At 42.1% G+C, this 25,177-nt stretch overlaps 1 protein-coding gene across 2 annotated transcripts in view; it reads right to left on the bottom strand.

The window, feature by feature from the left end:
• Nucleotides 1–691: 691 nt before the first annotated feature.
• The window catches only part of EIF4E3 (eukaryotic translation initiation factor 4E family member 3), a 40,401-nt gene continuing 15,915 nt past the window's right edge, over nt 692–25,177 (bottom strand). The window contains exons 3-7 of one of the 2 annotated variants that reach the window (XM_070777110.1): nt 16,835–16,929; nt 15,196–15,256; nt 10,961–11,027; nt 7,121–7,276; nt 692–2,690 (exon numbers count right to left, since the gene is read on the bottom strand). In XM_070777110.1, coding sequence (XP_070633211.1) covers nt 2,644–2,690; nt 7,121–7,276; nt 10,961–11,027; nt 15,196–15,256; nt 16,835–16,929 — 426 coding nt within the window. In that variant the 3' untranslated portion in view covers nt 692–2,643. Of the gene's footprint in view, nt 2,691–6,264; nt 6,655–7,120; nt 7,277–10,960; nt 11,028–15,195; nt 15,257–16,834; nt 16,930–25,177 lie in introns of those variants that run through there. The other variant, XM_070777112.1, reaches the window with a different exon arrangement.

Raw genomic sequence — 25,177 nt, 5'->3', positions numbered from 1 at the left:
GTCAACTACATCCTGAATTTAATAGGTACATGATATTAAATGGACATGTTCTCTGTAAACTATACCCTCACTTTAGAAATGCGGAAAAGGTGGAGGAGGGAGGAGGAAATATCAAAATGGAGTAAGTCAGCATTCAGAAAGCACTTACAAAAGAAAACCAAAATACAGACAAATTACTTTCAACAGGTATGATCCATCCTCAGTTGAACAGGAGGGACTGTGGGTGACTCTACACAGAGTCCAGGCTACACCTGCAAAGATTTGGCAGAAAGACACGGGGCTTCTGCTGGGACTTCCCATCCTCCCCGGCCTCGGCCAAGGAGGGGACACTACCCTAACACAAAAGTCACATGCCCCACAAGACAGTTCCTTGTACCTCAAAAGAGTATTAGCTTCTTTAATCCAAAAAGGTAATGAGAGGTTTTTAAACTGATTAAATCAGCTTAGTTCATACACTGTCCCTTATGAACTAAATATTCAATTAAAACAATTTCCAAAGCAAAATCTGACAAAATCCTCTCTCAGAGTAATTTAGATGATAGGTTCTTAACTTAGGCAAATTAAATCCTTCTCACGGTTGGTATTTTCCAGAGTCAGAAAGAGTTCCACAAGTTCTCTGGGACAGAAAAATCTACTTTGTGTGTTAAGCCATGTTTCATGATCATAAACAATAGAAACTAGAAAACATTAATGGGAGCCTAACATTCCTGTTCCTTTTATTTTATTTGTTTTTCTTCAAAAGCTACATACATGCAAAACTTGAACATGTCATCACAATGCCTTAAATAAAGTTCAAAAATAAAAATACTTCATAATCCATTTACTTAAGGAAATATATATGACAATCATAAAGAAGATAAGTCAATTATATCCTTTCTTCTAATCTATCAGAAAAAATACTTATATTATAAAAGAGAATTTAAACTCATGCCCAGAATATTTTTTTCAATTCTTGATCAATAATTTAAAAACAAGTTGGATGTTGGTACAATATTTAAAATGAACAAGTTCCAGGCTTTTGAAAATGGGTCTGATATACTTATACCTCATTTTGAAATCACTGGAGAAACTCAAGTTTATAAACAAAGCATTAAAAAAAAAGCCATGATCATTTTTTTATTATGGTTGATGTGGTTAGTAATGCAAGTGAAGGGTACAATGATTGTAAAGAGATGTTGTTTGAAGTCCTTTAAAGTGTTTGAATGGAGAATTTTATTTACAAACTTAGGCTGGGGGTTGGAAGAAGCCCCGCCTCTCTGCTGGTCAATAATGCAAGAGGAATTAAAAATCCTGGGTGAAAGGAAATTCGGAGTTCACTGCCCTTCTGTGAGATGTATAAGCATGCCCTAGCTCCCCTGACTCCAGAAAAAAAGCTGGCCAGAGGCAGCCTTTCTAAATGGCCCTGCCTTTTTCAGGTAGATTAGGAGGATGCCTGGCAGAGTGCTGGGAGGGAAATCAGAACATTCTGAGTGTTCCAGAGGGGGTCATTTCCTTCTACTAAAACTGGTATTTATTTGGTAACATAATACGATGTATCTCAACAACTCCAAAAATTAATGTGAACAAAATGCATTCAGAGTTCAACTTTATGAATGTTCACATTCATCTTGGAAATGAGATTTAACTTCTGCTCCTAAATGAAAAAGGCAGGGGAAAGTTGCCCAGGCTAGAGGATGATTGATTATTGGAAACGACACACAACATGAGCAGGAAAATGGGATCATTTAACAAAATGTGTCTGAATTGATTTGGAGAGCCCTAAATGGGTACACACACCCAAAATTCAGAAGAAGGTTAGTTCAAACAATTAAAATATCACCTTCTCTTTAAATCAGAAATTACAAGGTTTCCTACTGAGACAAATCCTTTGCTACCACTCTAAGCCTTCTTTTGAAAAGGCCAAATTGAAATTCTGGTTGGACAGTACTTCCACAGAAGGTCCAAAGATTTACAGTTTGACATATATCTTGATAACTCAACTGTGATTATAGTTTTCATGTTTGGCAACCCAACTATTATTTTCCTTTCATTTCTAACAAAAAAAATTATTAAAAAGGAAAAATAAAAGATGTGGGTGCTGTCAGTGCAAAATCAGATTAAGTAAGGTTTTTCTTTTCCCTGGGATAGAAAAAAAAAACAATGCCCAGTGCAGAGTATGTAGGAATGTGTCACAACAAATAATCAAAAGACAGGTTTCACCAAGCTAGTGTTCCTTGGAGGACAGTGTGGTTTTCAAAAGCAGTATTGTCACGATTATGCATATTCTCATTAACTAGGTACAGCACAGCTACTTAAAGGGAAACCGATTTCTTGTGCCTCAATGAAAGGGGAGTATAGAAAACAATAATTAGACTTAATGAGGAATTTAAAAGAAAAAAAAAAACTGGAGAGAAAAGAACAGAGAATTCATAAAGCCAAAAATAAAAAGAAAGAAAAGCAAGTAATGTGACAGTAAAAACCCACACAATCTCCCCCCCACCCCACCTGCCACTTTGAGTCCTAATTGCTCAATCTGCAGGGGCAGAAACCCACTCTAAATGAACCAGCATCGGGCTCCGGCAGGTCTCCTCTTCACTCTCCCTCCTGTTAAGACCGTTTCCAAAACCAATCAGCAAAGGACAAAGAATTCTTTACAGAGTGCAATTAGTGTTTTCCACGTCCACCTTCAAAAGCATGATGCTCTTCATGGGCTAAAGGACAGAAAAAAAACAAAAAAGAAAAAAAGGAAAGAAAACTTTAAGCAAAGGATGGGGCAACCCTTCTCTAAGGCATCTCATTCAGTCTCCCCAAATGTTGGCAAGAACTCAAACACCTTTGTGTGCCAGTAACTGTTAGCTAAGGCGTGCATTTCCTGAGAAACGTAATAATGAGAATTAAAACAGGGAATAAACAAGCAATGGGCACGCTGCCTGTTTCTTCTTGCTGGGCCGGGGAGGATGAGTAATCCTGACAAGCTGATGAGGAGGATATGCCGGGCTCTGAGCAAACGCTGCAGGGAAAACTGGGCCCCCGTAGGATGCTGGGCTGGGGCTGGGGGGTGCCTCACAGAACCCAGACAGGGCCATTCACAAACCTATCTTGAAAAACCAAACCAAACAAAAAGTGAAACAAAACAGAGAACAACACAAGGGGGTAGCAATTCTCGCAGGTCCTCCCCCACCTCTAAACACTCTCTGTGGGGGAATGAAGTTTGAGTAAACGGATGGGTCTTTTATTTTTCCCAGTCATGGTTTTTGTTTTTTCCTTTTTTTTTTTCCCCCCAGCCCTACGGGTCTGGCTTGCAAAATGACTAATTACAAATAGGAACTCTAGAATAAAAAATGATGTGACCAACAATATTTTCCAAAGACTTACATTTTTATAAACTAGAAGTGGGAACTAGGAGGCCTGTGAAATATAGACTATGTCCTCCAAGGCAAAAGGCCAAGTTTAAAATTCTATTCCCCAAACCTGGTTCAACCATTATCATGAAGCGAGGGTGGATCCTCTTCTCTCAAGAGGAAAAGTTACTATGACAGGTCGAACACAGCCAAGGGCCACTCAGGATTCCCCATGCTTTGTCCCCGTAACTCTTCCCTGCTCGGAAGGGAGTCCTGGGAAGGCAGACATGGGCTGGCCCATTTTACCTCTCCTAAGTCTGTATTTTTCAGATAAACTAGATTCTTCAGACTAGTGTGGGGTCAGGGTTTGGCAGGGAATAGGATCATTTTCCCTTCAGGATTGTCCTGGTTGTCCACCTAAACCCGGTCTTCACTTGGACGCAGCACTGGGAGAGGCACCCTTTATAGCTCTGAGAGCTACCTCAGGTTGGCCCAATTCCTATGAGCATCCAGGAATCTGAACCGACGTAACTGAACATTTCTCATATGCAGAACTTTAGAAATATTTCACTTTTTATGCTTTTTTTTACTCTTTTTAAAAAAGACTTTAAGGATAGACATTAAAGAAAACATGGCTTGCTCTGCAATAAAATATATTGTTATTGCTGGATCAAGGTGGGAAGCCACAGGTCTCTTAGCGACGCTGGGCACCAAATGATTAAGTCAGGAGAAAGGGACTGTCTGCAGATTTTTATTACTCCTAAGTGTGAGGGACAGCTTGGGACAGTCACCGTTGAGACAGTGCAATTCCGATGGGTTATGGAGACAGAACAGAACATTCAGAATGGGGGGGGGGGGCGCATTCTGAGAAACAGAGAAAGTTCTGCAGGCTTTAGGTGAGCTTTGGCTGAAAGGAAATATAGAAAAGCTCAAAGCCAGGAATCAGCAAACTTCTTTCTCAAAGAGGGCAGAGAATACACATCTTAGGTTCTGTGGGTCACAGGGTCTCTGTCTCAACTATTAACTCTGCCCTCGTAACATGAAAGCAGCCACAGATGATATGTACGCAAATGGGCACTGCTAGGTGCCAATACGCTTTGTATATACATATACATATGTATATGAAATGTGGATTTCATAGAACGTTCATATGTTACAAAATGTAGTTCTTCTTTTGATTTTTTTTCCAAGCAGTGAAAAATGTGAAAGCCATTCTCAGCTGCAGCCCATACAAAAACAGGTGGGAAGGTGGCAGATTTGGTTTGACAGTGCAGTTTGCCAACCTTGGCTCTAAACAATTCTCGCATCAGAAGACATTTGTCATTCAGCTGCTCTGAAGAACCTAACAGAATTTGGGGGGTGGCGGGGGAGGAGGTCTCTCTTCATTTCAGTTTCTTAGTCAAATGACCAATCTGTATCCAATGCACAGAGAACTTTTATCAACAGCCTGATTCTCAGCCACCCGGCTGGAGGCCTGGCCCAAATTCATTAGGTTTCTTTGTTCACAGAAAATCTACCACTTCAAGTGGCTCCTGAATACTAACACCAGGATCCTACTTTAACAAGACAGAGGAAAGGCGTGGAGTTGGCTGTTTGTGATCTGGCTCACCGGATCATTGTTCTTCACCCAGCTATGAAGAACATTTCTGCCCAAACTTCTTTTTTCCAAATCAATTCTGCAGTGGATGGTGTATAACTCTACTGAGTAAAGGACTGCCTGCTTCATATAAATAAAGAGAACTGCTTGTTTTTTCCAATCCCAATTTGAATAATTTTTGAATTTTTGAATGATAATTTATACTATTAAAATATGCATTTCTACTAAGACCCATAGCCTAAGTCACGAATTTCACAATGATGTCTACACTTAGAGAGTCAGTTCGGGGAGCTGCACGTCCCCTTCTCTGTTTGGCCTTTTTCTCCCCCTGCTCCCCAGTCATTGCAACAGAGAAGCGATGACTCACCCTTGCACTGTCTTACCTGGCTATTGCCACTGCCCTAAAAACTTGCCTAACCGCTGATGGCCGAATTACCTCTGTGGCCTAAACACTTCTATCACATTGAGTCTGCTGCTACCTGACAGCAGGTTAGCTAGAAATTTAATCATAGAATTTTGAAGCAGAAGGGACCTTGGAGATCATTTAAGACCAACCTCCTCAATATTAAGAAGGGAAAGTGAAAGGATGAGAGAATGTGACTTGCTTGAGGTCACGGTGTTGAAATGGGATGAAAATCCAGAGTGCCTGACTTCACAATTCCAAATCACTTTCCTCTTCTTTGAAGTGATAAGGGGAGCTGGGTCTAAGGCGGTAAAGCTCGCACTTGCTCCATTCATAAACGGCAGTGAAACACTTCCTTTCGGAGAGTTTCTGCTGGAGTTAGTCTCAGGGAGTAGAAAAAAAAGACCCTTTGGTGACCTTTCAATTAATGTCTGGGTTGAAAATACAATGAATGTCCTCTGAGGAATCCAACATCCCCTAAGGAATCCTGGTGTGATGTAGTCCATGGGGTCGCAAAGAGTCGGGCATGACTGAGTGACTAAACTGAACTAAAGAAATCCAAATTGCATCTACAAACATGTGATTTCCATGCTGCACAATCAGTTAAGCAACTTGTGTAGTGCCATCTTCTATCTCTTCTATATAAACTTCCATTTAAAATTCAGAAGCTAAACACCTTCTGGATATCTGCAGCAGCAGATCTGTCCCATAGCTTACAACCTAAATGGCTTGCCATTATATGATTCCTAAGAGGGAGGCCTTAGATTCATCCCATAGTAAGACACTGACAAAATAAATTTTGATTTTTTTTCTTCTTCTTTTTGATAAGGGGTTGGGAAAAGTAAAATGGCCATGGAGTGTATTTCATTCATTCTAAGATGCACTTCCCCCCCCACCTCCCCACTGCACATTTGAAGACCCCTGGAATTAAGACCATGTCACAGTTAAATTAGGAGCCTTTTATTTTTCTTTCTTAGTAATACTAAAAGAATATTTATCATCAAAGGCACCTTAGATTCAATGAAACACCATGGTTGAAAAAAATTGGGTTACTGACTCTTGGAATAGTTTGGGAAAACAGGAAATTCATCATATGTCTGCAGGGCTGTCAATCCTTTCCTCTAACTCACTGTTAAAACTGTAACCTGCAGTTTGATCTACTAAACATTGGTTTAATAGCACTAAGCTGTTTTCATTATGAAAAAGATGACTTTTTCTAAAGAGCACACAAAAGCAATGAACATGAATCATGATGGAAACAATGGGTCCACACACCTATTCATACTGTTAACATTTCACCACTATGCGTGCATTCTCTTCTGTGTCACAGTCATCTGTAATGAGGACGTATTAGCATTTCAGTAGAACGTTCAATCATGCCTGTGCTCAGAATGAGTTCCTCCACAAATACAGATGTTACACATTATAAATCCCTGTTTATGAAGGGATGATTGAAAATCTACCTGCCAGCTCATATAATAACTTTTTTGTTATTGTTGCTTCAAATAGAAGGCAATTTCTTCTAAGAATGACAAGACTGAGATTAGGTTTAAATTTTTGAAATAACAAAAACAATAATGTATCTCTTTTTTTATGATACATGTGTTTAGATGACAAAATCTCATTTTAATTTCTAAGGCTAAACTGTTTTTTTAGACCCATAAATGTATTTTATTGAATTATTTAGTGGATCATAGAATTTCAAGTGACTCTCCCTTCACCTCTTTGGCAACACAGTTTCTGTCTTTAAAAGTATCAAAGAATAAGCTAGAAAGTAGTAACTGGAAATGAAGCACTTACGTTTATAAAATACTGCTTTAAAAGATATGTGGGGCAGGAGTTCATAGATCTTTTCTAAAACGGTGGCTTCACCGACTAATGCGGCATTTACATTCCAGACTTGGACGACATCTTCTCGGTCCCGGACGCTGACACTAACTCCTATTACTTCATCATCTGAAGGGAAGGCAGGGGAAAAATAGAAATGAGTGATCATTTCAAGTCTTCCAGAGTTGGCTTTTTAACCTTTATCATTTTATTGGTAGGTTATGAAGATGAACAAAAGAAAGTGGCATGAGAGAACTCGTGATAAATACTAAGGGAAAATCATTGGACAAAAGCAACTTAGTGAGCTAAAGCTGTAGCGGTCCCATCACATTTATCCAGGGACTTAGATAAACAGAGTGTCCCAGCCAAACAAATTTTCCAGATAAGTAATTTGCCCTTTTTAACATGTTACTGAAGCCTTGGACTATTTGGAACTCTGTTTTGATGAGACTTTTTCTAAAACAAGTTGCATAATGTTCGGCTCTCTGAAAGCCAAGTGAACTCACATGAACTGTTCCTCGATGCTTGCTTGTCCTTGTTAAGAACAGCAAGTATTTCTCCTGACTTCCTGCCAACCATTCAGAGATCTTGGGGTGGCTAGCACTCTGGGCCCCAACACTAACTGGACCCAGACTGTGTGTTCTGAGTTGCTCATTCTGCTTTCTGTGGTTTGCTTGTCTGCTCCTGTCCTGTTAATCCTCCCAGCTCTCTCCTGCTTCTCCCTAGCCATACCCCATTCTGGTCTGGGCATTTTAACTGTGGGCTAGAGAATCAATGACCATCTGTTAGCACTGTGTATAAAGTAAGAGCAAATATCGCCTAAGTGTAGCTCTGTTATTACAGCACTTCAGTGAATGGGCAGGAAAGTATTTATCTACTTTGATTAATGTAGGTCTTTTTTTTTAAGACTGAATTACAGATTTGGGGCTATTCTGTAGGTATTTGAGAATTGGTGGCTGGATAAGTAAGGTTATGTACTGTCCTAAGGAGCCACTCTATATGTAGTAATTTGCAGCAAAATGACAGGAGTAAAGACTGTTGACTCCAGATTTACGTGTTGGCTGCACATTACTGAAACAGGGTCACCCCTCTGCCCCTGCACACTCAGCATCAATGAGTTAGAAGTGAATGATGAGCATTATCAAAGTTATGAAACTGTGCTGCAGTTAACACATTTTGCCTAAGTGTCTTTGTTTATGGTAAGGCTGTGCACCTCAATATTTACATTGTCAGTTTTTCTGTGTGTCTTCTGAGGATTAAAAGGTTCCAGCACTTAGATACACTATAAATGAGGGCGTGTCCAATTACTAGAGGGGTTCATCTTCAGCAAAATAATTGTTTTCTTTTCTCTGTCCTTCCCGTCTTGCCTTCATTCCCTCTTTCCCTCTCCTTTTAAAATAAATTTCACTCTGGGCTAAATACGTGTGATGTGCTACTAAATAATTCCCTGTATAGAAATGTGTGAAAGCAGGCAAAAACAGTGGGAGGTGTCAGAAGTCAGGCTGGTGGCCACCTTTCGGGGAGGCAGGGTGTGGCGAGATTCTCAAGGGCTATGGACGTTCTGTTCCTTGACGTGGATGCCAGTTATGGGGATTTGTTTACTTTGGGAATGTTTATCAAACTACACACAGTATAGTCTGTGTCCTTCTCTGTGTACATGTCACAATTCAACAAAAATTCCCCCCCAAAGTAAACAGTACCTGATCATGGCCATCTATGGAAACTCATTAGCCAATCAAGAAAAGTGTCTTATGTACAAGTTTCTTATTTTTCCTTTTACCTTCAAAGTATATTTGCTAGAGCTCAATGTTAAATTTTATGTGAACTTAAAATCAACAAGCAAAGAGGAAAGCTTCCATATTGACCACTGTCAAGAATCGTCACGAAGCTCAGCCAGGAGAAGATCAGCATTTTCTCGTCTTTTGGTTTTGCCCATTTCTACACCATTGGTACACCAAAGGGTGCTGAACGGATTGGTGCTGGAAAGGCTGAACTGCCAGTGTTTCAGTGTGGCCTGGTTTTTGGTCCCTTGGTGTAGCCTCCTGGCACAGCACTTTAAGAAGGGCATGACAAGAAGGCTGCAGCCTGTATGCAAAAGAAGATCCATCGGCCAGTATGGAATATGCACAAGTAGCATCAAGCATCGGGGGCCCTGACGATTCTAGGATACTGGCAGCGCGACGCGAGAGGTACTGTATGCAGATGAGCGAAGTGAGGCCCGGAGACACGAGCTGCCCTGCTGCAGTGGTGGAGGCGGGTTAATGAGGAGCCAGTGGTTAATAGCTAACAGTGCTCTCGTTCCGATGTCAGCCACAGAACAATACATCTCCTTTGCTCAATCCTGGCTATTTATTACTACTTAGACTATTTTCCCTGATTCTGGAAATGGGAATAATTCACACAGAAAAATTCCTCTCCCAGGGATGTATGTGTTTATAATTACAACGAAGACACAGTTTTTTGGCTACATATTGTAAAGCTGCTAACTACCCCCTATTAAAACAGAAGGGACCTGTACTTTTAGGACAGGTTCCTCTTAACCCAGGTTCTGTCTTCAGTGAATAAAAAGAAGTGTAACAATTAAGGACAACAAAAGTGAAATGATGAGACAGTCAGTGAGGTAAACCTGGAACCTGCGTGGAACTGGTTAGCCTAGGAGGGTTCCCAAAGGCAGCACCATTTAAGAAGTCTGAGGGCAGATCAATCAATATCAATTAGCTTAAAAAGAAACTGTAACTGAAAGCTGAACAGGTAAAATGTTATTCTAAATGTTACCTCTCAGAAGCATTCAGAAAGAACTACCTAAGAAGAAAACAGATTTGTAAACTAGCAATTCAATTTTCCTCTTTGAGTGGTTTCATGACAAAAAAAACAAAGCAAAATAAAAAGGGGGAAAGGAATTGAGCGGCACAAACTATGAGGTAAAAAATAGGCTGCAGGGCTGTTGTGCAGCTTGGGGAATAGTCAGTCTTTTGTAATGACTATAGAGGGAGAATATAACCTCAGGAAACTGTGACTCTGTGACTTTGTTGGGCACACGTTAACTTACGCATTTTGTACATCAACTATACTTTGATTTAAAAATGTAAAACAGAAATGTATTCACAGGGCTCTCAGAAACTCATTCAGTATTTGAAAATGGTCTGTAAAGTCCTGAAGACGACATTTTAGCCTCAGCTGTGGGATCATAGGCACTAATGGTGATTCAGCCCCACCTCCCCTTCGTGGCTCATTCTGAGTAGAGGAATGAAGAGAAGGACAGACAGCAAGGGCGAGGGATTGAGAGAGACAGAAAGGATTGTGCCAACTTAACTACAAACTTCAGTAGACAACAAACGTACCTGCCTCTTCTGGAAGGGTTGGAATGGATAAAGGAAACCTACTACCAATTGTGTTAGGAGTCAATGTCAAATTTCATTTTCTCCTGGGACAAATACAGTGCTGTATGCCAATCATACTTTGATTTAAGAAAATTTTTTTCCCTTTTTTTCTGCCTATTTATCTTAGACAGATGGTCATGGATACTATGAAGACAAGCTATATGTGAAAAAAATACATACATATATAAGCATACACACATATGTATATGCACATAATATACAAATATGTAAATATACATACGTACCTACACATATAACATTGAAATGCCATGATCACATGGAAAAAAGCTAAGTAAACGTCACAGTGACAAAATAAACGACCCTGAGATATGCAAAAGCCAAACACAAGGAAACAAACGTCAGCAGGGAACAAGCACAAGCCAAGCGCACGCAAGCAGGGATGACCAAGCAGGGATGATAAGAGCACTGTTACCTGCGGCGGCACAGTCTGTGAACTGTTCCCCGATAGTCGCTAACAGCAACTCTTTCCAAACTGTGGACTGGTGTGGGAAGAGAATAAAAAACACGCCAGAACCAAAGAAGAGAAACACATACACGTTTTTAAACAATTATCTTCAGGAGCTACACAGGTCACTTTTTCTTTCAGCTGTCACACCCTACCCAAGCCTGTATTGCGGGCTCAAAGATGTGGCTGAACCATGGGTGTGAACACTCACGTGGTGGCACAGATCATACTGTTTTACACATCACTTTGCACAGAAAGATACAAGGGATCCCAAGTCACAAACTCTGTGTCCACGAAACTGTATGTTTAACGAGGCAAAGCTAATCTTGGGTGCCACCTGGGATGACTTTGAGAAGAATGTGGGAAAAATGTGTTCAAATGGCCTAGGATCTTCCAATCTCTTTATCTCTCACTGATTCAAAATGTATCAGCTGGTTCTAAGTGAATGCTATTAGTAAAATCCTCCTCAAAAACCCTTTTCTGTTTTTCTTGAAGTTTATAAGGCACTTCCAAGATTACACAAGTGAAGAACACTTAAGGAAATTTCTGGTTTATTGACAGCCAGAGACTTGGAGATTTCTATTCACTTGAAGGCATTCTGTTTCTGCTAAATAACTAAACTGTGTGTATTGCGTGTGTGTGTGCAGATATGCATTGCCCTCAAAGAATTAGTGCAGGTGGTAAAAAGTCTGCCTGCAATGTGGAAGACCTAGGTTTGATTTCTGGGTCAGGAAGATCCCCTGGAGAAGAGAATGGCAACTCACTCTAGTATTCTTGCCTGGAGAATTCCATGGATAGAGAGAGGAGCCTTGACGGGCTACAGTCTGTGGGGTCGCAAAGAGTCGGACACAACTGAGCAACTAACACTTTCACTTTTAAGTTTCACTTTTTGGTCTGCTCCTTCCCAATGAGAAAAACTGAGCCTCTCCTACTCAAGATACACTGACACCATCCATCAACAGCCAGTGTCCACACACAGGTAACTGGAAGCCTCCAAGTTCTTCCAGTTTCTCCTCAAAAAGCTCTTCATCCCATATCTCTTCCTCGTCATGGCGCATGTGCCCTGAACTCTTGTCAGAACTGAGTTTGAAACATGACAGCCGGCTGAGCACCTATGCCCCAGGCCGGCTATCAGCCTCTCTGAGCATCAGTTTCCTTTTGGTGAACAGGGAGTAATAATAGGACCGACCTCCCAGGGTTGCTGTGACCATGAAATTAGTCAACATATGCCTTTGACGGGCTCAGTACTGTGACTGCAACAACAGGACTGGAGATTTAAGATCTGTTCCATAAATAGCTGCGTGTGTGCTCTGTACCAGCTGCCCAGTATATATTAACTATCCTAAGTGTGTGTCATCATGTTCTAATGAGCTGAAAGCAGCCTCACTGAATTTTTAACCAACAGCAGTGAACAGTAATGACTTTTCCCTCTCAAAGAGGGTTTTCTTTTCTCTTTCCTAGACCCTGGTCTACCTGTCTCCCACCTACAAGCCCTCCCTTTCCGTTTCCTCTCTGTCCTGTCTGCAGTCTCTTACGCTATCAGGGGCGAAGGTGAGTGTGTTGAGAGGAAGTTATGGGAAGGGAACATTCCCTGTCCCATAGTGAATGCAGACAAGGCCAGCCCACCAGACTCCTGCTGGTCAGCGAAGAAGAGAGGGCTGAGTAGCTTGGGATGAGGACATTTCTACAGTCATGAAGGTGTTATTATTTCTGATTGAATGTGCTTGAGCGAGCTGACCAGGAGGGAGAACAAACATCTTTCAGCTACTTTTCACCCATCATGATCGTTTCCACTGGAGTTCAATATCTACTGTGAGTAAAAAAAGAACGTGACAAGGAAAACCTGTTTTCACTGAAATTCAAAATGACAGCATGTGGGATTTAGTTCCCCGATCAAGGATCGAACCCAAGCACCCCTGCATTGGGAGCAAAGAGTCTTAGCCACTGGGCCACCAGGGAAGTCCCTCCCCTGACATTTTTGTAAATCCTATACATCAAATAACAACCAAATTTTATAGCTAGGCACCTTAAAGATACTTTGCATTTTTAAGAAACAAACTGGGTTTGAATCAGTTCTAATGAGATGGATGAAACTGGAGCCTATTATACAGAGTGAAGTAAGCCAGAAAGAAAAACACCAATACAGTATACTAACACATATATATGGAATTTAGAAAGATGGTAACAATAACCCTGTGTACGAGACAGCAAAAGAGACACTGATGTATAGATCAGTCTTATGGACTCTGTGGGAGAGGGGGAGGGTGGGGAGATTTGGGAGAATAGCACTGAAACATGTATAATATCATGTATGAAATGAGTTGCCAGTCCAGGTTCGATGCACGATACTGGATGCTTGGGGCTGGTGCACTGGGATGACCCAGAGGGAGGATATGGGGAGGGAGGAGGGAGGAGGGTTCAGGATGGGGAATACAGGTATACCTGTGGCGGATTCATTTTGATATTTGGCAAAACTAATACAATATTGTAAAGTTTAAAAATAAAATTTTAAAAAAAATAAATAAAGTATAAAAAGGGTCAGAGAAAGTTTCTGACATAGACACCAGAAGGGGGATGGAGAGTGCCCCCCTTGCTAGTCTTAGCAAGGGAGCTATCTACTTTTCAACTGGTTATTAACAATAAATCAAAAGAAAGTAAAAAAAAAAAAAAAAGAAACAAACTGGGTCATATCTTTCCGTTCAGCTCAGTTACTGTTGTGTCCAACTCTTTGTGACCCCACAAAGAGGGGTGGACTGCAGCACGCCAGGGTTCCCTGTCCATCACCAACTCCTGGAGCTGGCTCAAACTCATAGAGTCAGTGATGCCATCCAACCATTTCATCCTCTGTCATCCCCTTCTCCTCCTGCCTTCAATCTTTCCCAGCATCAGGGTCTTTTCCAATGAGTCAGTTCTTTCCATCCGGTGGCCAAAGTACTGAAGTTTCAGCTTCAGCAATGCCTGGTCAAGCCTATAGGTCCCTAGAGATGTTTCCATTCTTTGCACCTATCCATATGAAAGAAACCATGAAAAGGTGAGACTGTCAGTCCTCACATCCATTTTCAAAGAAGCTTTCGGTTTCCCAAGGCTTCAGAGCAGATTTGAATGTTCTTTTCAGTGAGTATAATGAAGTAGAGCCCACTCTTAGGAAACCCAGGCTTCTGAGGCATGACCACGGCCAATCAGTGCCCTGGCAGCCCATGCCACAGACCAGGTTCTCATTAGCCCCAGAGAGAGACTCAGCACAGCCCTGCATCAAACCCTAAAGAATGCTGAGATGCAACCCCTCCCATGCGTCCAGACCCTCCAAGCCGGGATCACTCTCAGGAGTGTTGCTCGTTACAGTGGGGAAGGGATGAGCCTTTGCTGGGAAGGGTCATGCTTTTCACTATGTAAACCTACTTCCACATGTTGGCTATGGCTGGGGAGGGCAACACGACCATAATTAGCTTTTTTGGTAAAGTTCACAGGTATGGAGCTGTTCAGACTCTATGATACAGTCATACTATTACTCCATTTCTACAGAGACTCACAGTGTATTTTCAAGGTGACAGTGTTTAAGACAGAAAAGCACCAAGATTGGAGTTTGGGATGGACATGTACAAACTGCTATATTTCAAAGGGATAACCAACAAGGACCTACTGTATAGCACGTGGAACTCCACTCAATGTTACACGGCAGCCTGGAAGGGAGGGGAGTCTGGGGAAGAATGGATACATGTATATGTAAGGCTGAGTCCCTTCACTGTCCACCTGAAACTATCACACACTGTTAATCAGCTATGCTGCTGCTGCTGCTGCTAAATTGCTTCAAGTTGTGTCTGACTCTTCGCAACCCTGTGGACTGTAGCCTGCCAGGCTCCTCTGTCCATGGCATTCTTCAGGCAAGAATACTGGAGTGGGTTGCCATGCCCTCCTCCAGGGGATCTTCCCGACCCAGGGATTGAACCCGAGTCTCCTATGTCTCCTGCATTGGCAGGTGGGTTCTTTACCACCTAGCACCACCTGGGAAGCCTATTAATCATCTATACCCCAATGGAAAATACAGTTAAAAAAAAAAAAAAGAAAACCACCAAGTTCAGAATTGAATTTCTCACTCGCAGTCCTGTTCTGAGTCTACTAGGTGGACTGTATGAAACATACAATAGGTTCATCACATGCAATCAACAACTTCAGCTTATGGAAAAGGATCAGAACAAACCTACCGTGCTGTCCTTGGGGACTTTCATCTTCCACACGCCACCCTTAGCATTACTCTCTTCTTCCCTGGATCAAAAACCAGCATTCAAAGTTATACTCCTGGATGAAGTGGCCCTGCATACATCTAGTTTAACAATGGATGACATTAAAAACAAAAGACAAGGGAGCATCCCGCAATGAACTTCCCCACCCCTGTCTGTTTTACTGGAAACAGAAGCGGATGAAAGAAAAAGGGAGGCAATGGAGATGGAGAGGGGAGTGGGATTCAGTGGCCAAAAGGGCAAGGAAGATGATCATCCTCAAGGAAGGGTGCAGAGAGGCTCCCCAGAGTATCTGGGAGAGACTGCAAGTGCCTAACAGGGGTGAGGGCTTTTCCATCTCCATGTCATGTTCTTGACATCGCGTGCTCTGACTGGCCTTTCAGCCCTGTGTCACAAGTCTAATGGGAGACTCAGCTCCTGTGTACGGTATCTGCTGCTTCCCACTGTAGTAACTGCTCCCCCTTCTGGCAAGAGCACCCCAATCTCCCTTTAAATAGCTTCCTGTCCTCTACTCTTACGTCAGACACTTTCTGATATGGCTGGTTTCACACGCTAGCTTTAAAGATGGGCCCATGACCCAGGTCTGCCCGTGAGAATGTTGTCTCCTCCTAGTCTTTGTGGTTGGCCAGGGATGGTAAGATGACCCACATAGGGCCAGAGAGAGCCTGCCCTGGCATTTTACTGGGGCTGGTGAGTGCTGACATTGACAAACTTGCAGGGTGAAAGACTGGCGCCTAGGAAAGCCATTTTGTCACCTAAACGGGAGAACCTGCCTGAAAATGAAACCAAGGCAGAGGAAGGCAAAGCGAATCTGCTACAGAGGGTCGAGTCCCACTAACAATTGAGCACCCAGATCTGCCTGAAATTAGCCCCATCAGTAGACTATCTAGTTACAGAGGCCAAAAGATTCCATTTTTGGCTCAGTTTAGGTTTCTGTCATTTACTATCAAAGAGTTAAGATACATTTCCCTTCTATTAATGAGTAAATGACTTAGAAGAGTCAAGGAACATGATACAAGGATTCACTATTACCTGGGATTCCAGCTGAGGCAAAGTGGCTTACTCTTCCCCACCCTCAACACCACCCCAGCCATTAAAGAAGAAAGACAGCTTCCCCTTGACTGTGGGCCGTGATCAGTATCATACACTTTCTATGTGGTCCGTGTGAGGTATGTCTGAGGGGATGTGCTCTCTGTTCATGCTCGGTTCCTGGGCACCACATCTGTTCCCTCACCTTCCCTAAGCCTATAAGCTTTTTCATTGTACTGTCCGGGTCATTGCTGAACAAGTGAAAGAAGAAACCCAAATGATGCTATGCCCCCAAACAAAGACCCACATGGGCCCTTCAGTGAGCTACTCAGGACCTACTTATGGAGAGGCCACAGCAGGGTCCTCCATGGGCAGATGCTGAGACACCTGCTCATCATCCTGGGGCACAAGGAGAAAGGGATGGCGGGCAGGGCCTATTTCAAAATTAAATCATGGCAGCATCACTAGGAGAAAATTACTGTGGCATTCCAATTTGGCATGAAGTTAAACATTTTATTAAGTTCACAATCATTTCCCTCCCACCATAACTGCGAATTATACAGAAGACACTTACCAGAGTGGTCGCCTCTCTCCTCTCATTAAATGATAACTGCATCTCAAAGGCAGGCTAGTCACAGGAGGAATATTATTGTACACACTCCAGAATATCTTAAAAGAAAAACACTTTGTTTAATATATCCAGTATTGACTTACTCTACTGCTAGATTATAAAACTAATGTGTTAAAGAAAAAAAAATCAGGTTCTCATTAAGTCCTATCCATTCGAACTAGATTTTTCTCAGTATTCTTTCTAATTTTCTGCTAGGAAATGAAACATAACATTAAAGAATGTTCTTTTCTGAAGTCGGGCCAAGTTGTATGCTTCAGGAAACTATGGTTATTAAGCAACCATTCTTATGCAATGTGTCTCCACATAAAACTGGGTGAGGATCTTGCTAATGATTTTTCTGACACATAGATGGCATATAATAAAGTCAGTAGTGCTGAATATATGTACTGAACCGTATTTCCTTGTAACACAGACTCTGTCTTTTAAGCCTAGAAAGAGTCTGTTACACTTTGGATTGGGGGGAGGGGGTATACAGGAGGCAAACAGAAAACTCCCCACTTCCTTTCCTCTCCCAGCAGGAAAAAGGAACAGCTCAGCTGCCAAAGCAACAAGTTCCCCAAGATACAAGGTGTTACGAATTCCATGTCTGCATGCTCCCCAAACTCACAGAGTGAAACCCAAGACCCCACTGGGATGGTATTAGGAGGTGGGGTCTTTGGGACAAAAACAGGCCATAAGGATGGAACACCCCATGCGCCATGATGGTATTGGTGTCCCGAAAAGGAAAGGAAGAGAGTTCTCTCTACCACGTGCAGACGATTGTCTGTCTGTCTATAAAACCAGGAAGAGTGCCTTCACCAGAACTTGATCATACTGGCTCCCTGATTTTGGACTTCAGCATGAGAAATCAGCTGAAATCAGCGTTCGTTGTTGAATTCATTCAGTCTACAGTATTCTGTTAGAACAGCTGGAACTAACACACATGGTAGCTGGTAGTCAGAAACAGATTACGTAAAAATAGTAGAGTAATAGTAACAATGAGAATAAAAGCGGGAACATTAATAGGGCCAGAATTTGGTCTCTGAACTTTTACACGTTTACGAAATTTATCCTAATGACAATCTTGATAGCAGGTGTAATTATTAGCCTTGTTCTATGGATAAGGAAACTGAGGCACACAGACTAATCCCCCAGCAAGACTGTTTGGAATGACTGCCAGGCTTAAGACAAAGACCAGGTGTACACAGGAGAGAACTCGTCCCAGTTTGTTCAGAACGGGCCCGAGAATCACTGCACTATGAACGTATCTCTGCACAGAATCACTATACAGATGAGAAACAACATTCTGTGTGCTGAGGTTGAGTCAAGGAAGACCGGGACTCCTAGCAGATGTGAGGAGAACAGAACAAGCAAGAGAACAACCAGAAAAACGAATCCAAGGGCAGCAGAGGCGAAATGAGATTTTATCTCTGCCGAACGGTAATTCTTCTCATCAAACACAGATAAAACAATCTTATCGGGTTGTTTCAGCCCGTGTTGTGTAAAAACTAAAGCTGGATTCATTGCAAGGCCAACTATAATGAATGGGAAAATAGAAGTGAAGGCAAAAGAAACACACCCTACTTGACAACAGATTTAATGAGAATACCTAGTGTTCCTTATACTAAACGGTGGTAAAGTAGGGAGTAGCTGAAATTAACTCTGTAAGTCATCAAACAGACGTCTGTCTTTGTGGAGACACCTACCATGTAAATGGTTTGCTATTCGTGCAAATAGTAAGATTATCCCAATATTTCATTTCTGTTCTGTGTGAATAGGCAGAGCTGGAATTTGAAGCCAGGCACGTGGACTCTAAAACTTGTGATCTTAACCACTCAGCAATTTCCTCCTCTGCAGACACTATGACCCATTTTAGGCACATCTTTCTCCAATCCTAGAAGCCATGGAACAGGTCACGAGGTCACAGAGTGAGGGGCACCATTGAAGACCATTTCCCACCAGCAGGTTCCCTTAATTACTGGCTATGTTGCTGCCTTAGCTCTAGCCTGGGACTTCCACAACAATATGGCAAGGACCTGTGCAGAATTTATGGACACATTTATGCTACAATATAAATGCCTGCTTTCACCAAGACGACTTCAGACCTGGCAAACTTCAAGTTTCCTAAAAGGGATCCCAGGCTAGAACACCTGCCCTTGTACTCTTGCCAAAGTTCTCAAATCTTAACTTTTCACCCAGTGTTTGAGGCACCATGGAAAACACAACAAAATGCTTCTTCTATTCCAAACTTAAGAACACACTAAGGACTGTGCTAAGGTGTGTGACTTTACACTAAGGACTGTGCTAAGGTGTGTGACTTTAGAAGTTTCCCTGAAAACGCAAATGGACAACTGATTTTGTTAGTCTTGGCAAATCTGAGAGGAGGAGATTACAGCCCAAGAAGATACAGTAAAAGACTTTACTCTGACCTATGTACTTATTCAAGCCCATATTTGCATGATTGTGCATGAACCCAAAATGAGAGTGAAGGATGTGGTACCTTCATTAAAAACAGCCCCATTAAAGTCCACAGCACAAAGTCAGTCTGTTTCCTTACTGCAAACCTCACCCAGTGTGTGGACTACTCCTCAAGCATGTGTGATGGAGAAAGCGCTGGAGGGAGGAAGCCAGCATCACACAGTTTCTTGTACCCTGCCCGCCCTTTCCTGCGCAAGTAAAAGCGCCGTTTCCCTGGAAGCTGGAGAATTCCTGGTCATGTTCTCCGTAACACACTTTTATTTTTGTTGAAACATCTATGTTTTATCATTGATAGAACCTTGCAAATAGATTCCAAAAGCCTGTAGACTTAGAATTAATTCTAACTGGCCTGCAAACAGTAGAACTAAGCACAATATTTATTTAAAATGATGTTTTTTTTTTTTCCCAAAAGACTTAATGATAACTGGAAGAGAGGTAGGGAAGTCCAGCATCATTTATTCAGTCAACATGTGTGGCCATCAGTGAGGGGCAGGGCGCTGTGATGAGTCTCAGGGGTGGTTAGAGTCACTAGACAATAGTGTCCACTTGATAAATCCCCAACCTATTAGTTCTGATTGAAGCAATTATGCTCCTCGTCACAGTTTTTTGCCAAATAGATCATCAGTCATTGCCAGGAAAATTGGCAAATTTCCTCCTCAGTTTTTTACTGTACGTTCTGAAGGAAAAAAAAAAAAAAGAGAGAATAAACTTGAAAATACTTGAGAAGAAAAAATACCCCATGGTGACAGACAACGTGGTGTACCAGAAAAAAATGAAAAATCTAGCAAATACACCTCCAAAGGAAAAAAAAAACCCAAATCCACAATTCCTTCTGAGGGTCACAGCATATAAATCTTGGAAAGTATCTTTAAACAAACATTTTCATTCCTTAGGTAATTCTAATTGGCTGGGGCTTGTATCCCACCAACTGAATCAATGGTGTTTATGGAAAGGGCAGACAGAGCCCAGAAGAAAGAAGGCAGCTATAGAGAGCTTAATGGATGTTTTTAAATCACAGCAGACACAACAGGCTGAAAGCAAAGTGCTTCTGACTTGGGAAAGCTAGGTACTTGAGAGAGAAATGGGTTTTGCCTTGAATTCCAAAGGGCCTGACTTAGAGTGAGAACCAAAGTTTGGAGGACTGTTGGGGAGTAAGGAAGATGAACGCTAGGATCAGGGCAATTTCCCACCATGCAGGAAGTCAAAGAATGAAAAACAAAATCTGAATTAGCGAGCTAATGAGGTTCACACATTGAGAGGAACAGAGAAAAGTTGTGCTAAGTCAGACATGACTGAAGCGACTTAGCACGCACATATATTCTTATGAAGACCTTCAGCTTACAATAAACAGTGCTGGATGTTCATTTACGGAAGAAATGTGAAGTTTCTGTTTCCTTTAAATTTAAGCAAAATGTCCATCAATTTACAGGACCGCTGGGTAGGACATAGAACAAGACACGTGTGGCAACACCCTGTAAGGTGATACACCTTTAAGGTGTTGCCATACCCTGGACTGCAAGGGGATCAAACCAGTCCATCCTAGAGAAAACCAACCATGAATCTTCATTGGAAGGACTGATGCTGAAGCTGAAGTCCCAACACTTTGGCCACCTGATGCAAAGAGCTGACTCACTGGAAAACACCCTGATGCTGGGAAAGACTGAAGACAAAAGGAGAAGGGGGCAGCAGAGGATCAGATGGTTAGACAGCATCACTGACTCAATGGACATGAATTTAAGCAAACTCTGGGAGATGGTGAAGGACAAGGAAGCCTCATGTGCTGCAGTCCATGGGGTCGTAAAGAGTCAGACATGACTGAGCAACTAACAAGAGAGTGGGTTAGAATGCTGTACAGGAATGGGTTTTCAGGGCTGAAATTTTGGTAGCAACAGAGCCCTCCCCTGCAAACTGCTTCTGGCTGGTAGCTCTCTCCCATCAAGCTTGTTCAGAAGCTCTCTTCTATTCTGTGCTGCATCCGTTTAGGACATAAAAACACAGGAGAAATGTGGAAAATTTGGAAATGTTTACACAAGAGTAAAAGGAATCAATAGGCTGTCTGGAAAACACATCTAAATTAAACACGGAATTTTCCAAGAAAAGCCGTAAAGTAGGAAATAAATTTAACTCTAAGCAGAGGGCATTATTGTTGGCTGTAATGAGAGTGTCCTTAGCAAGGGTCACCGGGCCGGCTGGAGGCACAGGCCTCATCCATCTGCTCCTCGGTCAGGGAGGAGCAAAAGCAAAACGGTGGACCTAGAGGAGGAGGGGCTTCCGGTCCCAGAGACACAGCATGACGGGCTGTTTCCACCATAGGTTTTGGGCCACTAACCTCCCAGACTCAGTCCCTCCAGCTAATCAATAGGGATGACAATTCCTCCTCTCCCTCCATCTGCATCCCTGATTTGCTGAGGGCCTCAAAGTACAACAAGACATACTACGTCCTTACAGAAAGCGGTCAATAATAACACAGGATACTTACATTGCATCTAAACACGCATGAAGGAAAAACAGACGTAATTAGGGGATGTACATTTGTTAGTACTGGCAGAGTGAATAGTCAAGAATAAACCTACCATTGCAGAACAAAAAGAGAGTAGGGAAAAAGCATAATTGCAAATGATTTTAAAATCAGCACCCAGGCTAGTTCTCAAATACCAAAAACTATTCACCGATATTTAGGATACAGGCTGAAATCCCCAAACCCGTGGATAAGCTAAACATGTCTTCCTTAAGTAGAGGTATTTGCAGTGGTATAATCTGGGGAATAATTGCCTGAAATCATCTAGAAGCAGTGGTGCACAGAATTTAAAACATGACTGAGAGTCAGAAAGACACAGGCACCCCAGTGTTCATTGTGACACTATATGCACAATAGCCAGGACATGGAAACAAGCTAAATGCCCATCGATGGAGGGCTGGATGAGGGAGATGCTGTACACATATACAGTAGAATATTACTCAGCCATAAAATATCGAAAGAAAAAAATAAGATTGTGCCATCTGCAGAGACATGAATGGGACTGTCAGAGGGTGAAGTAAGTCAGAAAGAGAACAACAAATGTTGTATATTAACGTATTTAGGTGGAATCTAGAAAAAATGATACAGATGAACCTATCTGCAAAGCAGAAATAGAGACACAGATGTACAGAACAAATGCACGGACACCAAGTGGGGAAAGGGGACAGGGTGGGATGACCTGGGAGGCTGGGACTGACACCTATCGACTACTATGTGTAAAATGGATAACTAAGGATAACGTACTGTATAGCACAGGGAACTCTACTCAACGCTCTGTGGTGACCTAAATGGGAAGGAAATCCAAAAAAGACGATATATGTATACATATAGCTCACTCACTGTGCTGTACAGCAGAAACCAACACAACATTGTAAAACAACTATACAGCAATACAATTAAAAAAAATGATTGTGGAAAGTACAAGAAGATGTTCCAAAAGAAACTGATACATAATGGCAGATGAATTTATTATTAGCATCACGCACTTACTATGTGTTTTTAAGTCCTATGCCATTTCATTCTCACAAACTGATGATACAACTTGTATCAGATTATCCCCATCTTAGAGATAAGTAAACAGATACAGAGAAGCAAAACAACTTGCCCAAGCTACTAAGTGGAAGATATGCAATACTAACCCAGGCAATGTGACCACCCTACACCTCAGCCCACATCCTCCCTGGTCAGCTGATGAAGTTAAAGGGTAGAATTATCCGGGTCTACTTTTATTACAAGTGTTGGCTTTTGTAAAAGCTGTTGACAGGTGAGGGCTTATGAAGTGCCAAGCACTACTAAGAGCTATGCAATCTCACTTAATCCCTTATTCAACCTTAGGGAGCAGAACTGCTATTATCTATGTCAGTTTTACAGATGAGGAAATGGAGGGGGACACACACATCACGCATACGACAGAGCTTCCTGACCCCTTAGGGCAGAGTTTCATCATCACCCCACTGTGCTGAAGGAGCTTCTCCTAATCACTTTACTGTGAAACTTTAATACCACCGAAAGACTATGTATCTGTACACGTACTGTATGCATATCTGTGCTTAATATATGAAAACAGTACAATCATTTTTTCCTTACCAAGAATCAGTTTTTGCCCCCATTGAGAATGTGTGACAAACAGCTTAATGGATCCTTATGCGAGCAGTCTGCTGTGACTCAGGTAACTGGTTCATTTATTAATTCCTCATTCACTCATTTGATCCTTCAGTATTTATGAAGTGAAAGGAATCAGACACAACACACAATACTGTGTGATTCCATTTATATGAGGTTCAATAAAAGACAAAACCAAGGCATGGTGACAGAAATGTGAGTAGTGATTGCTTCTGTAAAAGAAGGATCAGAAGGAAAGGGCATGAAGGAATTTTAAGGCAGGATGAAAATTTTTTATCTTGATCCTAGTGATAGTTCATGCTTGTGTATCTTTGCCAAAATTTATCAAACTGTACACGTCAGAAACCTGCTAAATTATATCCCAATAAAGTTTATTTGCAAGTATTTCCTAGTATGTGCTGGCCTGGGAAATTTAAATTGGTCCCTGAAGGTCCTAAGTCACTTGCTGCCAGATATCAAGGTTCAACCAACGCTCTGTTGTCTTCAAGCAGGGTCAGGGAAACAAACTGATCCCTCAGTGTGCCCGTACCAACGTCTTCCTGGAATCCCAGGCAGAGTTCTGATGATCCAATGTCATAATAGTGTGGAAAAAGTCTAAAGAGGACCTCAGAAAAAAAAAATAATAATAAAACCAGCGGGATCTAAGAACTTCTACATGAGGACAGGTTTAGAATCAAGTGCTCGGAGGTTTACACAGCGGCACTGCGGAGAAGTACCAAGGCCCATAATGTCACCACAGGGAGAAGGGAGGGGAGCCTTTCCCAGACTCTGAGAGCATCTGTCCCTCTGGACGGTGGCCCACGTGCTGCCGTGTGACACTGCTTGTACTTGGCGCTGGTTATTTACAGCAGCTCTGTTATCCTGCTTTCCACATGCTTATGTCATTTTCTCAACCAGATCAGAAATGGCCTACAGTTGCGACTGTGTTTTTACACCCCGCTTAGGGTCTTCTGTGGCTGGCGAGGCACTTACAATCAGATTCCTGAGCCCTAAATTTTCTGAACCAGATAGACGGAGAAGCATCTGAATATAGGATCCTTGTGCTACTGTGAGAGGTTGCCAGACAGACACAGTTTAAACACCAATCTATTGAAATTTCTAAGACATTAAAAGATTTAGGGGCAGAACGCACAAATGACTTAAACTGGGCCTTCTAGAAAATTCAGGACATATAGTCAATGCAAGTATGAAGTGGGCCTAAAAGCCTTATTTTGTGTTCAACAATGTATTAAACTAGAAAAGGGAGAGAAACGATAGAATTTTCCTTGGAACAAAACAGTAATGTGATCAACTAAATAAACCAGTTTTTTTTCTTTTTTTTTTTTTAATGTTCACCCTAAGTGTTGGATAGAGAACGAACTAAGAGATCTAAGAGCCCACATTTGCTGAGAGCCCACAGTGTGCCAGGTTTCCCGTGAAACCTGGTAAAGACATCATCATGCTCAGTCCTCACAAACCCCTATGGAGGCAGGTGCTACCACGACACCAGTTTCACAGCAATTAAAGGGCTGATAATTGCCCAACTCAGGACGATGGAATTCGAACGTGGAAGTAGGAAACAGGTCTGACACCTTCCACGTTGTTGCTCAACACTGTCCCGTCCTCCCAACGTGACCCGTGACCCTTCTTATGACAGCCCTGCAAGTGGGTGCCAGCGCCTCTCACTGATGGCAAACAGAGCCCGGGGG

Source organism: Bos indicus, chromosome 22 (assembly GCF_029378745.1).
Source record: "Bos indicus isolate NIAB-ARS_2022 breed Sahiwal x Tharparkar chromosome 22, NIAB-ARS_B.indTharparkar_mat_pri_1.0, whole genome shotgun sequence".
Lineage (NCBI taxonomy): Eukaryota > Metazoa > Chordata > Mammalia > Artiodactyla > Bovidae > Bos > Bos indicus.
Note: the sequence above shows the minus strand (reverse complement) of the source record. Positions and strands in the feature narration are given on the sequence as shown.